Raw genomic sequence first — 14677 nt, 5'->3', positions numbered from 1 at the left:
AATGCTTTGTATATAATTAATTGTGGCATCAGTTTGAAGCTGTCGGCCTTATAGACCGCTAAATTTTCTCAGATTTCCTTTAGAAGTTACAATTTAACTGCTCTACATTCCTACTATTTACATTTGGAAGCAGCTGTCTTTTTGTTTTTAATTGCGGTATGACAACATGTTGTATTTAGGAAGATGTTCTTAAAATTACTGCCTCTTACCCGTTTGCTTATGATTGTTTCCTCATGCCAAACAAAGTCAGCCATGATCATATGTAACCAATGAAATTCACGATTTCGAAGCCATGGTCGTATGAAAAACAAAACATGCAAGATACATGTACAAAATCCCCTCGTTAGTAAACGCCTGTTATTTTTAAAGATACGAGGCTTGGTGAAACAGTCAACTTTTAAAGATCCCGTTAAAATTAAACGATCCATTTGTTGACAAGTCGTTTGTGCTGATTTAAAGAAGCTTGGTGAAACCGAGTATTAGTCTCACTATACACATATAAACACTTATTTACACTTTACACTTTGTCTTGTCACATTTTATAGGTGAAATCCAATCTTCTACCTTTTATTGCGACAAATGTGTCAATTACTTTATTATTGCAATAAGGTACGTCCATGACCAGATTTCGTTCTATTGGCAGCATGGCTAGGGAAGATAATCTGTCCTGATGCATCGTGTTGCGCAAAAAATCTTTATTCCTTTTAGAGTTGAAAAACACCTTTCTGCTTCAGATGTTGACATCAGAATTGTTATTATTGTTTGCAGCTGTTTCTTCAAATATGCTGATGGTCTTTGTATTTACTATAAATTTCAACATTGGAATTATATCGGACACGGGTCTGAACTCTTCCCTTCTGTACACCACCTCAAGCTCAGTTTCTAGTTTCTTTTGATCCAGAAGGGGAAAGCTTCTACAGTTGATATGAGGTGTTTCGTTGGAAATGATGTACAGTACTCAGGAAACATTTCCGACACGAATAAGTTATAAGCGCTGAGATGGCCAGTGAAACTGAATCTTTCACTTGGTTGTGTGATTATAACATCTCAAACCTCCCTTCCTTCACGCAACCTTTTCCGGTCATTTCTTCGTGGTTTCGTTTTCAGGACACTCCATTTCTTTCTTTCACCCTGCAGATCTCTCTGTATTGTTCCTTGTCATCTTGATGTTATTTTCAAAAAAGTTTGTGTTCTCTCACTTGAACAGGATCCGTTACTTTCGGTATAGTTTGTTGAACAGAATGTAACGTGTGGCATAATTATATAAAAGAAATGTAGCCAGAATTTAAATTCTTCATCCTACAAAATTAATTTCAACCCACTGGCTTGTGAAATAGTGCAAAGCTGCTTAATGTCACTCCGCGATTGAATTTCATCCATGCATTCTATTAACTCTTTATGACATTCGTAAACAATAAGAACAGCCCGCGAGTGAAAATTCCATCTCGTAGGAGCTGCCCTTTGAAGACGCCGACCAACCACCTCATCCAGAACCTTAGTTCTCTGTGGTGATTTTGAAAAGAATCTACTTATTCCTTTCAGAATAGAAAAACATGTGCGCACTCCACGGTTTATTGTAGTCGCGTGAGACATGGCCAAATTAAGTTGGTGAGCATGACAAAGCACTTAAAACGCTTGAGGGTAATGCTGTCTCACTCGCCGTTCTTCTCCACTCAAAACCGCAGCTCCATCGTAACTTTGTGCAATTAACTTATGCGGAATGTCTCTTAATTGAGCATTAATTTCTTTCAGGCGGAGAGGAATTCTGCATCATGATTGGACGCGTTCAGAAAACGCCAAAATCTTTCTACCACATTATCATTTACAATGTAACGATATACCAGGACCATCTGAAAAATATGTGAAACATCAGATGACTCATCTGCTATAAACGCCACAAAGTTGGCAGCTTTAATTTCTTCGGAAATATATTCGTGACAAACCTGAAGCATACAGTCCAGCAAATGATTTTGGATTGTTTCTGAGGTTTCTTTAATTGCTGTTGCTTTGTCTAAATGGATTCCCAATAACTCGTTCAATTCTGCACTAAACTCGACAAGTCCCTGGATCAGTTGAAGTGTCCGACTCATCAGTCCGCGCAGAGCAAGGCACCACGACTAACAAGCAGACCAACACAGGCCTGCTTCCTCCTGCTTTCTTGTTGTGAAGTGCAGTTTGCTGTCTGTAAGCAGAACTCAGTCGACTTGCAATATTCTGAATCCCCAGCACGGCCAGATCCATGACATTGCTCTCGTGGTTTGAAGACGCAACCTGTTTTAGTCCATGAAATGTCACCTCCAAACAACAAACACGGGAAGCAAAATAGCGCATTTTTTAGCTCACAACCACACAGCCAGTCATGTTTCGAATAGATTTCCGAGTTGAATGACCTCTTCACCATCTTGCCTTCCAAGTAACTTTGTTCTACTTTAATGTCAGGATTCGACCTACCCAGATCTTTAATTACAATTTTATCATTCAAGAGATGAGTTGAGAACGGTTTATTAATCAAATAATTGACTGCATTCATTTTCTGCATTCCGTGACAAACAGTAGGATTTAAAACGACTTCACTGCACTCCTGATGCACAAACACGACGAGCAGTGCGGCTCGCTCCTTGCCTTCCCAATTCATTATCAACAAACAGTTGCTAAGGCATCCTATTGAGCGTACTTCTGAAGAGGGAATTACTTTCTTTGCTGTTGCACCTAAGGACAGTTTTTTAAATTTAATATTTTTAAAATTTTTGTATAAGTTTTCTTAACTTTTTTTTGTTAACAATAATATCTTAAGTCGAAACCATTTACAAAAAATTAAGGTTTCAATTAAATAATTTTTTGTATATATATTTTTAAATTTTCCTAAAGTGCCACATACTGTCCCTAGGCACATCAGAGTGATATACCTTGGGTCACAGGTTGATGTACCTTGGGACATAAGATGACATATCTTGGGCTATGGTTCAACATAATATTAATGTAACTAATATTTTATTAAGTTTATAATTATAAAAAATACAGATAATTTATTGTTTCTAATTATTATTAATGATAGGTTTTTCCTTTAAACAATAGCGATAATGTTGCTAAGTTTAAGGTTTTAAAATAGTTCTCAATTTTATTGACAGAAAACAATATTAGGCTTTCCAATTAAATAAATTGCTTATTATCAAATGAAATTTTAAAACACATTCCGTAGTGCTCCTTAGCCTGGAACCTTTCCTTTGAGAAGATGGGCAAGTTTGATCACAATATCCTCTGAAGGAAGGTAAAAAATTTCTGATTGCTCATCATGTAAAAATAAATGAATTGTCATATTTAGTAAACTTCTTTAGATACTTACTTATGGCTTTTAAGGAACCCGGAGTTTCATTGCCGCCCTCACATGAGCTCGTCATCGGTCCCTATCCTGTGCAAGATTAATCCAGTCTGTACCATCATATCCCACCTCTCTCATATCAATTTTAACATTATCCTCCCATCTACGTCTTGGCCTTCCCACAGTTTTTTCCCTCCGTCCTACCAACTAACACTCTATATGTATTTCTGGATTCGCCCATACGTGCTATATGCCCTGTCCATCTCAAACATCTGAATCCTAATTATTTCAGGTGAAGGATACAATGCGTGCAGTTCTACGTTGTGTAACTTTCTCCACTCTCCTGCAACTTCATCCATCTTAGCCTCAACTATTCTCCTAAGAACCTTATTCTCAAACACCCTTAATCTCTGTTCTTCTCTCAAAGTGGGAGTCCAAGTTTCAAAACCTTACTGAACATCGGTAATATAACTGTTTTCTAAATTCTAACTTTCAGATTTTTTGACACCAGAGTAAATGAGAAAAGCTTCTCAACCGAATAATAACATATTTATCCTGCGTTTAATTTCCTCCTGAGTATCATTTATGTTTGTTACTGTTTCTCCAAGATATTTTAAATTTTCCATCTCTTCGAAGGATAAATTTCCAATTTCTATATTTCCATTCCGTCTTCTTTAGATACTGGACTTCAAATTCTGTTTCGCAAATTTTCTTACAAATTCTACCGACAAAAAATGTATAACCAGTCTTTCTTTCCTGCCACAGGAATTAGAACAAAATTTTCTTCTCTTATTTCTTCTAAATCCACTTGAGCAATCAACTCAGTGTCATTTACAGTTGAAATGGCATTGGCTTCAACTTCTTCCATATCTGAATTTTATCCAACATATTTCTCTTCTCACTCAACTTTCTTTTTCATTCTTCTTTCGTTTTTAGGATTACGAGTTATTTTTTCCTGGGAAGAGCATAATTTAGGTTTGTTGGGGTTTGTCGCTAGATTTTTAATTTGCTGCGTGTCATTTCCATTGAAGATGGAACCCCATAAAAGTCATTACTAAATACTGTTTTTGATTACTCATAAGAGTAACTCTTTTACGAAATTATTTAAAATAAAATGAGGTCCACCTGAAGACAGTTGTCCCCAGGTACACCATCCCTAGGTACCACAGGAATCAGTAAAATATGTCTCAGCAAGTTTTCAAGACTGACATATCGAAAACAATTCAATAGGTTTGTAGCTAATAATAAGAAAGACAGTCTGTCAGCTTTCCCAATAACGGGACTGCCTCGTTGGACAAAGCATAACAAACACACAGAGTGAAAACAAAACAGACCACAAAAGAGAAATGTGGGGAACGAACAAGAAAGGGAAATTAAGTATAGATAATAGCATACACATAACAGGCCTAAACATAGTAAACAAATAGATTAGACGTTCAAACAAACGTTCTTCCTTCTTAGGAAACAAAGAACATGTACTATTTTAAAATGGCAAGTGATCCTCTGATAGCAGCAAGGGAAACATCACGAATGAAGTCGTTGTTCAGCTGGAACTTCTTGCAGAAACTGGCAAAGAGGCGAGGTATTGTGCCCCTAGCGCCAACCATTGGCCCAACTACTTCAATGGAGGTGAGGTGATATTTCTCCAAATAGAATGGAACTGTGGGCTCATAAATTCTGCATTTTTCTGCGTGGACGTCAGCGGGCTGTTGTTCCTGTGCCTCGAACCTGACTGTCGGGTCGATAATGTCGGCGGATGTAGAGCCTGGTGGAATGGCAAGCATGTCAATTCGCCGAAGGATCCCTCTTGAGAGATGCCATGGACTTCTTCGTGAACAGTGAGACCTTTCTTCCTCAAGGCTTCGGCAATCATGGACCTGATTCTGTGATGTCTAGAGTTCCGCAGTGTCTCGCTGAAAGCACAGGAACCCAAAACGTGGCCAAGAGTTTCAATCTCACTGACGCAACGACGACAGTGGTTTCCGTCTCGGGACCTTCCTGGTATAGCACGCAGCGGACAAACATTAGCTGTCATTTTAAGAGCTTGTCTCCATTCACTGCTAGTGAGGCGATCAGGTCGTCAGATCCATTTATGGGCGGGAGTGAACTCCTTATAGAGGATGACGCCTTTCCCTTTCTGATTTAAAGAGCACCAAGATTGAAATGCTCGCTCCCTGAGCTCTTGTCTCAATTTTTTCACTTGAAGTGAATCGGAAGAGATGTTTTGAAGTCCAAGTTTATTTAAACAAACCCAGATTTCATTAGACAAGTTGCGACAAGCGTTTACAAATATGTATTTAAGTTTTTAATCGTGTATGTAAAGTATTAATTAAAAATATTTCATTAATTTGAAAATTACTTGCGTTTTAGGTTCAAAAACAGTTTTTTAAATAAAATCTCTCAGGCTGCTTCAACAAAAAGTAAATCATTCACGGAGGAGCAGAATGATGAAATTTAAGTGGTCAACTGCGAAAACAAAAATTCCACCACATAACCTTGAAAATAAACCAAGTCTCCAACTTGTCCCTAGGTGCAACAGCTCCTCCTGGGTACCCTGCTGATGAGCCAATGGAAGTTAAATTGCTAGCGCTGAAATCATCACGGCGGCCGATGACAAGCAGCATGCCTCACAGTTATTAGCAAACGCGGGCGAAATCCGTGCAACAGTGAAACTTGTACAAATACATAGTCTACGTGATAGATTTGAACCGGATATTAACAGACTATTATTTGTTTAATAAATCATGGTAAAATATAAACCTCTATTTTCTCAAAAATGTTAGGGTAGGGCATGTGCCCTTACGCCCTTATGGACGAACCGCCCCTGAAGTACGGTAAGGAGAAAAATAAAAAGCCTACAATGCACTACTTACTTAAAAAAAAAACAATACAACTTTGAATATGTTTCACAGCTGTACTGGTCGTTCAAATTAATGTGTTTCTTATGCTCTGTGCCTATTGAGGTACTACCAACAGAAACATATTTAATTATTGTAGGAAGATGTTTAATTCCCTGTACAAGTAAGCATTAAACCAAAGATGACAAATCTTAATGAGAAATGGACAAGGGAACGTTTGGAAGTAAATATCACATTCTTCATAGGCTCCGCCATTGGACAAGATCCACTTGTTTCTGTACTGATGACAGCTGCTATAGTCAGCCATGATTGATTTTCTGTTGTGGGCAAGGGGCATTTTGAATCTGTTAGTAATTTTCAAATGGTTTTTAGCAGGTTTAAAGACGTTTTGGAACTATAAGACGTGTATATTTAGATAGAGAATGATCACCTAAATGCAGGTATACCAATATCTCAATTTCGAACATTTCTGGCATTTGGAAATGGACGCCTCTTTAATACAGTTAAAAAGAGCCACTTGACTAGTCTCCTAAATCGAGACAACTTATCCTGCCCATCGCGTCATAATCAAATTGAATCACATCACCTAAGAGCAAATTGGCTAGACTCTGAAATTGAGACAACTAACTCTTTCTAAGGTATTTCCATGGTTTTCTAAGGTGCTAAGACAAATGTCGGGAAATGAGCTACGGGCCTACATTGCCTACCCCATAAAGATGCCGGTATTTTTTCAAACTTAAATTTTGGACATACTGTAGATGTCCTGTCATGCATTTCCCTCTCGCATGAGCGAGGTTACTCGACTCTACTCGCACTGCGGGAGGACACAGACAGCTTGCCCTCCCCCGTTATGTGGTAGCTGCTAGCTTACTTCCACTTTCGGAGTTTTTCTCCTTCAAAATTTTCTATAACTCCTTCAGCTAGGCAGCGAAACTCGAAGTGAGACAAGTGATCAACAGGCTTGGAGCTCACATATTCAGTTTTTCTCAGCCCCAAACTCTTTTGCAAGGACTCGTTCTCGCGTACCTTTTAAAGTTTGTACTCCCATTCCCCTCTCTTTCATTTCAATTCATCTCCTTCACGTCCAGAAATAAACTCTCGATCTTTACTCTCATGGGCGCCAGGAGCGCAGCATGAGTTCCCATCCCCCTTTGTCCTGTATACGTGTGTAGTGACAAATTATCAAAATATCTAGCTTGTATTTATCAAAATTTTTCTGTCTTGAACGTTTTGGAGATTTGAAATTATTAATATTCTTTGAGCCAGCTATTTCCCAGAAGATACTTTAAGAAAATGTGATGCTGTCTAGTTACTGAACGTAACTGTGCTCAGTCATACCGCATAGACTAGCCTGCTATATCTTAATGTGTATTGATAAATGCAGTGGAATATATAATCCAGTGACACTTTTTTGACCGTAATTACTGTTTTCTTTTGTTTCACAGGCCATTTCGGAAGACAGGGTGATGAAAGTAATTCGCGTCTGTTAAAGTAAGTAATACTTCGTTATACATAGATCACGGTAACATTATATGCAAGGAGTTCATTTAAAAACTTGCTACTCTAAATAATTATTTATTTCAATTAAATTTAATTTAACCGAGAAGCAAGTCAATTTAGATATTGAGGGTGAAGTTTAAAATTAATGTTAATTGTAGTTTAGTTTTCTCTCACTCACCCCCACCCCCCGAGGCCCATGGAAATTTCAAATGACACCCCTTTATGATGGTACTTAAATTTGGAAGAGTATTCAATTGTTTATACGTCTCTTTGATTTGTTCTCGTATCTTTTGTTTTTTATCGTCACCATCAACCTGAATTATTGCTACTGGTGATTAGATCTTAAGAGAATAAACCTACAAAGGCTACATTGTTAGGGGTGGCGATTCTTATCAATTTGAAATTATAAATTTAGCATTTTGATTTTAACATTTAACATTTTGCGTTTTTAAGGATAGCATGGACTCCATGTCAATATAGAAGGATTGGCAACGTCTTTTGATAATATCAGTGTGGAATTAAAATCATACTTACATAGATATACTAATTTTATTTATGACTCTGTTAATCATGTTCATGAATCGGTAACAAAGATATCATAGAACACACCTGTTGTTCTGTTATTCGTGTTCTCTTATCACTTCCTACATTCAATTGTGTTTACTGAAAAATCCCTCAGCATCTGCGCTGTTGGTAGGCTCCCAGATACATCACAGGGACACTTGGGCGAAGTCTGGATATTTAAGCTTGAAGCCCATTGACATTTCCACGGAGTTCACATCTTCTTGTTGTAAATATTTTAAAAAATTTGATATAAAAATATTCATAATCCTCAACAAACTGTTTTGAGGCATCAAAGGGGGTTTGAAATGTTTACCAACCTCTTGCATTGGTAAATTGCGACTTGAATTATTATCTCCGACTACCTCGACGTTGTTATTCGAAGAGGTAGGGGCTGAGCGCGCCTGTGGAGCCATTGATGTTGCGACTGGACTGCATTAACAGATGATGACGATAAGGTTGAGCCGCCAGTTAGTGTATCAGCTGATCGTTGAGTGTGCACAACGCAACATAGTATATTGTGACATGACATACGATATACTTTCTAATAAGGCTGGAACTTGGAACTTAGGAGAGGGACATACGAAAGCGGAAATTACATGGTGATAGATCAGTGGTCCCCAACTCAGAGCACTGTGTCGTCATCAAGCTTTGCCCGCTCGCCCTCTCGGCAAGGGAAAGTCGTAACAGGGCAGGTAAGACGTTCAGCGGCGGCACCACAATATGAATTTACTGCATAGGTTTATGATTGTTTTCTGATGATAAAAGACACGGGCTAAATAGAAATAACTAAATAAACTATCTTAAGCAATTTGAAAAACATTGTAGCCTGTTTTCAACAAAGTTAGAAGTTAATAAATTTATAATTACTTTCAGAAATGTAATACACATTTCATGTTAATTATTCGGGCGATGCCTGACAGTTACTGTAAATGTGTAAACTGCTTCTGCTAGAACGTGTTGAACAGACACATAAAAACCCGAGGAATAGTAATGCAGAATTAACTTCACTCAACACTGGCATTAGCACTGATTTTTCGGGATTTGTTTAATTCTCTTTTCCCTCAGCAATTTCTCAACTTTTGGGACTGTTGTTTGTATAGTGCATAATGTGACAGCACATTTTAAGTTGTGATCCGATACTTGGCTTCCATGACATGGCTAGTTTATCTTCATCATATGAAAAAATTACTGTTCGCACAGATATGTGAATCCGAAAATGGATGTCTGTACAATCGGGGAATTCTAATGCATAGAAAGTTCATATAAAAGTCTGATAACTTCTTTTATTTTGATATTTGCCCTTGAATTCAGTATCGTAAAGTAAATCAATAAGTTTCAATTACAAATAATAATCGAAAATCAAATTGAAAATTTTCGTAGTCTTTAAATATATAAAATAATTCCTGGCGCAGATCGCGTGATGTGTGAATATATTCTTCGAAATCCAAAGTCTTAAGAAACCAGTATGCCTATATCGTTGTTAATTTTGAAAAATGTGCTGTGACTTATCCTTTTGGTTAAACTAACATTCCATAATTCGAGGTGTTTTCGTATTAAACTCCTTCACTCTGTGATATAACTTTGTAATAATCTTGTTGTTACCTTGTAGAAAACAATTTAAAGCATTCAGATAATTCCATTAAGAAGGCAAATTCACAAATCCATTTTTTCATTTTTCACTTATGATTCAGGCTTTTCTTTTTTCTTCGTGAACGATGATGTTTCCTCCCTCAGTTCAAAGAACCTATCCAATAATTTGCCACATTACTCACCGCACTTTACTATAATATGACAGATCGCCATACTAGCTATTACATTCGTCAAGAAAGACTTAAATTGACGATGAGCGAGACCTTTCGATTTAATTGTGTTGGTGATTTTTCCAACTGGGCTACTTCTATAACACAATTTTTTATTTGTTTCACACATGAATTCTGTTGTTGTATAATGCAGTGAATCGAAATAACTTCATGGGATAAAATTAATGCTTTTCACTTCGTCCCTTAGACTCCTTATTACACCCGTTTTACTTCCAACCATGGAAGGAGCACCATTGGTTGCCAAGGATATAAGTTTATTCCAAGGAAATCCAAAATAATTTCTACAGCCTCTAGATGAAAATATCGGAACCAGTAGTAGCATCCTTTATGAGAACAATATGTAAATTAAGAGCTCTCCTTAATCTGAAGGTTTTCAATAACGTCTCTTACAAAAATCACCAGTTGGGGATTATCGTTTACATAAGTATTTTCATCTACTGCGAAAGAATAACAAATGAAAGACTGACAATAATAATTACTAGTTCCACTTGAACATCCTCGGCTAGACCTCGGATGGGATGCATCACGGTGGAAGGAGACAAGCTGATAGATTCAAACTCCTACACTTGAGAAAAGTTCTTCAGTTCTAATTAAACATTCTTCAAAATTTCAATCTTTAAAAGGTTTCTAATTTCTTACCATTAAAAGTGAAATTTTATAACCGAGTCGCATAGCCGATTCGTCAGTACTGTCATCTTAAACAACATCTAGCTCATTTCCCTTCAATTGTTGAATTAATGCTGCACGCTCTTCTCTTCGTGTCTGCCATATTCGTTACTGTGAGTTGTATAATGTATCTGTAAGTTGTATTTCTTCAGTGTGGCCTACGTTTTGAAGTGTTTTCTGCTCCTCACGATCATCTGGTCCAGACAGCACTCATTTGATGCAAGGATAATATCCTTTCAGATGTTTCTTAATTATTATTATTATTTGAACATAATTAAAACAGGATAGTTTGGTTCAGAGAATATCCGCTTTTGATGAAGCATAATTCGTTTAACATTTTTCTAAATTAGTCTTCAATGCATCCTTTAATAAATCACTCCCAATTAATGTCAATATAGCGTGGATTGTGTATGAAGTTAATTTTTTATGTTGCCCGAAATGTGTATCTTTTATAATTTAAGTTTATTTATACACGCTTTGACATCAGCCATCCGTGGTCATGTCGCGTGTTTAGAATGTGTGGGTATATCAGCAGGCCGTTTTTACTCTTGTTGAGTTCCTATTTCTATTGTGTGTTTTAGATGGCTTGTGTTCATGTAACTGATCACAGATTTTGATTAATGTGTTTATTAGGCCTATATTGATAATTGAGGCGGGGATGAATCATGGCAAGTAAATTTCCAATCTGGCATTTGCCTTTATAACTAAGAGAAACCATGAAAAACCCCAGTCAAATTGGTCGGAAACAGAGTTTGAACCCATGATCTCCCGAATGCGAGTCTCAAACTCTGCCGTCTGAACCAACTTGTTTGGTTGTGCATCATTGTTTATGTAAATTTAAAAATTGAAATGAATGTGGTACATAAATATTATTTTAAGAAACACACGAAACGAATATGGGTAAATTATTAGCGCAGGAATGCAATTTCGTGACACTTTTTAAAGTAACTCAGCTGCAGTGAGCTCAGCGGTAAAATACTAATTTTTACTTCATATGTGCATATTTTTGGTTCAGTAAAATTATTCATCTTTGCGACAAAACTGTTGAAAAGTACCATTATGTTCTCTGGACAAAAAGAAACTGAAGTGTATAAAATTAAGAGTATTTTACGTGAACCTAATAAAGTTTATATAATCAAGCTATGCAATGTTTCGACAGAATATCAAGTTTTCTGTGCATAAGTATCTATGTTAATCTTAACTCAGTCCTCATGTAGTATTATCTCCATCTAGAGCAAAGGAATTATCCCAATCGGTTAAGTAGCTACTGAGATTATTTCATAAAAACACACAAACATACTCTATATATTAATATTGAAAAAACATTTATCATAGAATAAAAATATATCCATATAAGAATAGTGTTAAATGAATAATATTCCCCGCTTTTTGTATGCAAGTTCGACTTAAATAGACGGAGTCATTTGTTTTCATTTCATTACAGCCTATTTGTCTAAGGCGCCACTGATAAAACGTGTTTTTATTTTAAAACTTATATCTCTTTAAATATCAGTCTTATCAAAATTTTGCATACAATAAAACTTATCGGACATAGCTTTTAAAGAGACTTTTGTTGTGTAACATTTTTCATTCAGTAAAATTGGATATACTTATTTCGCTTTATATAATTCAGGCCACCTTATAACCTTCTTTTAAATAAAGTATTTTTAATGTCTTACAGCCTAAACTCTAAGTTAGAACGAACTTAATTTATATTCCAATCTTCATATAAATCTGTTCAGCCATTATCGCGTGAAAAGGTAACAAACAACCAGACAGACAGACAAACATACAAACAAAAATGTGAAAAATGCAATTTTTGGTCTCATGGCAGTTAATTATACATGTTAAACACCAAATATGTTTATAAAAGCTAAAATTACCAGAAAAATTTCGGTTACAGAATTTATTATTAGTATAGATTTGAAGGTTTGAGAGCCATAGTGGGCCAAATCCATTTTCAGAGTTTTGAAGCTTATCTCATCTTTTGATTGCCTGCTGACTCACGTACTCAACAGATAGCGTCATTTGGTCCAAATCCCTCACGTTATGAAATAATTAAAGCAACAAAAATACTCTCTCAAGCAAATGCCAGTTCTTTTGAGAAAAAGAGTGGGCCATATCCTAAGGTCCAATGAAAGTTGCTGCTTCTTGTCACGTGACTTGATGTAGAACATGGCAGACCAATTGGAAGAAAATAACTCGACTAAGGTGAAATCGAGGAAGCGTGTGAAAACTGTGACGAGTGGAAAAAGTATGTACGAAAAAGGAAAATAAATAGTGGCCAAGAGTACGTAAATGCAAGTGGAAATCCTGTGTCCGTGAAAATGTTCACTGACAAAGACTGCAGATGTGGGTTATGTTGTGTCGAACGCTTGGATGATGAGAATGATGGAGACACATGTGCATGACACATTCTCGTCAATACGTTCAGCAACTGCAGATATTGCAGCAATGGTTCATATGATGAATATAAAGAGGCACAGAGAATCTGCTGATGTAGAAGGTAGTCAAAAGTATATTATATTAAGTTAAAAGTACGTATCGTAACTTCAAAAATTATATTTGCAGTGTATTCATAAACAAGGTACTTATTTCAATAATTGCCTGTTTTAATATGAAAACCTTCTTTCTGAGCTACTAAAATTTCATTAATCTAGCGGTGTACTGTACAATTTTACCTAACTCCGTTTGAGTATGTATTAATTTATAATGAAATGAAAAAATAATATTTAATAAATTAATTTTCATTCAATTTAAAATATTATATTTCAAAAGATGGCGAATTTTTCAACCAGGAAACAAGTTTAAATTGTTATCTCTATAAATGTAGTCTACGTCTCCCTATGGTAAAATTAATTTTTATTTGTACGATGACACTAATATCCGAGGATGCAAAACGATGTACTTCAATTTGCATATAAAACGTTGGAGTGCATAACGTTAGGCTATTTGTGAAGAGAAAACATTGCTCGGAGGGGGGGATGTGAATTGGGATCATATCTATTGTCATACCTTAAAACTAGTAAATGCTGAAGCAAGCCACAAGTATATTAAAATAACCCATCTTTCAGAGTTTCAGAAATAGACCATAAATTTCTAGAATTTGGACATTCTTTCCTCCCTAATGACGGGGATTTCAGCACTATTGAATCAGCTAAACGCAAAGCCAATCATCTCTTTATCGTAGACCATTATGTGTATTAATGCAACACTGTAAAAGAAAGAAAAGACTTTCTAGTAAAGGAACTGAAACAGTCGACCTTAATTCATATCAAAGATATTGCAAAATGCAATTTCTTGGTGTGCAAAGACACTACAGATGGTAACAAAAATAAATGGCTCAGGTGCGAATCAGCTGAACCAATGAAAATTAAATTTTGTTATTCTCTAAATGAGCTAGACGGAGTTTTTCCAAAATTTAGAAAAGCACAAGTACACACTCAACCAGCTTTTGGAGATGGCCCACTAGCACATTATTGTTTAGACAAGATAAATGTACTGCCCTAGTGGGCCAACTCCAAGGCTTTGAAATACGTGTAATTTCATGATATTATAATTAGGGCGAAATGTATGTTCTTTGTTTTTATGTCATATATACAATTTCATCAATATCTTTTTTATATATTAAATTAATAATTACTTATTAATATGTATTCAATGAATTATCTTATGTATTTAACTTTACCTCAGTTTTTCTGAGTTTCATGAAAATGGCACTTGGTCCACCACGGCTCTCAGCTCTTCATTTATTTAGACTATGTATTTACGTGATGATTTGGCCTTTTTCATTTTTGTACCTATGCGTTTCTCAATCCCAACTCCAGAACGATTCAGATTGTCAACAATGTTTCTAATCGCTGTTAAGTACACAGTTCTACACCAGATATTTTTAATGTTTCAACAGCATCTGGAAAAAAACCTAAAAGACGGCCAAGCATAATTTCTGT

At 36.1% G+C, this 14677-nt stretch overlaps 1 protein-coding gene across 1 annotated transcript in view; it reads left to right on the top strand.

Annotated features, from left to right (window-relative positions):
• The window catches only part of LOC138693956 (uncharacterized), a 250879-nt gene that overhangs the window by 228775 nt on the left and 7427 nt on the right, over positions 1–14677 (top strand). The window contains exon 13 of the mRNA XM_069817684.1: positions 7623–7668. Coding sequence (XP_069673785.1) covers positions 7623–7667 — 45 coding nt within the window. The 3' untranslated portion in view covers position 7668. The remainder of the gene's footprint in view (positions 1–7622; positions 7669–14677) is intronic.

This window comes from Periplaneta americana, unplaced genomic scaffold, assembly GCF_040183065.1.
Source record: "Periplaneta americana isolate PAMFEO1 unplaced genomic scaffold, P.americana_PAMFEO1_priV1 scaffold_26, whole genome shotgun sequence".
Classification (NCBI taxonomy): Eukaryota; Metazoa; Arthropoda; class Insecta; order Blattodea; family Blattidae; genus Periplaneta; species Periplaneta americana.
This window is presented reverse-complemented; position numbering and strand designations above follow the sequence as displayed.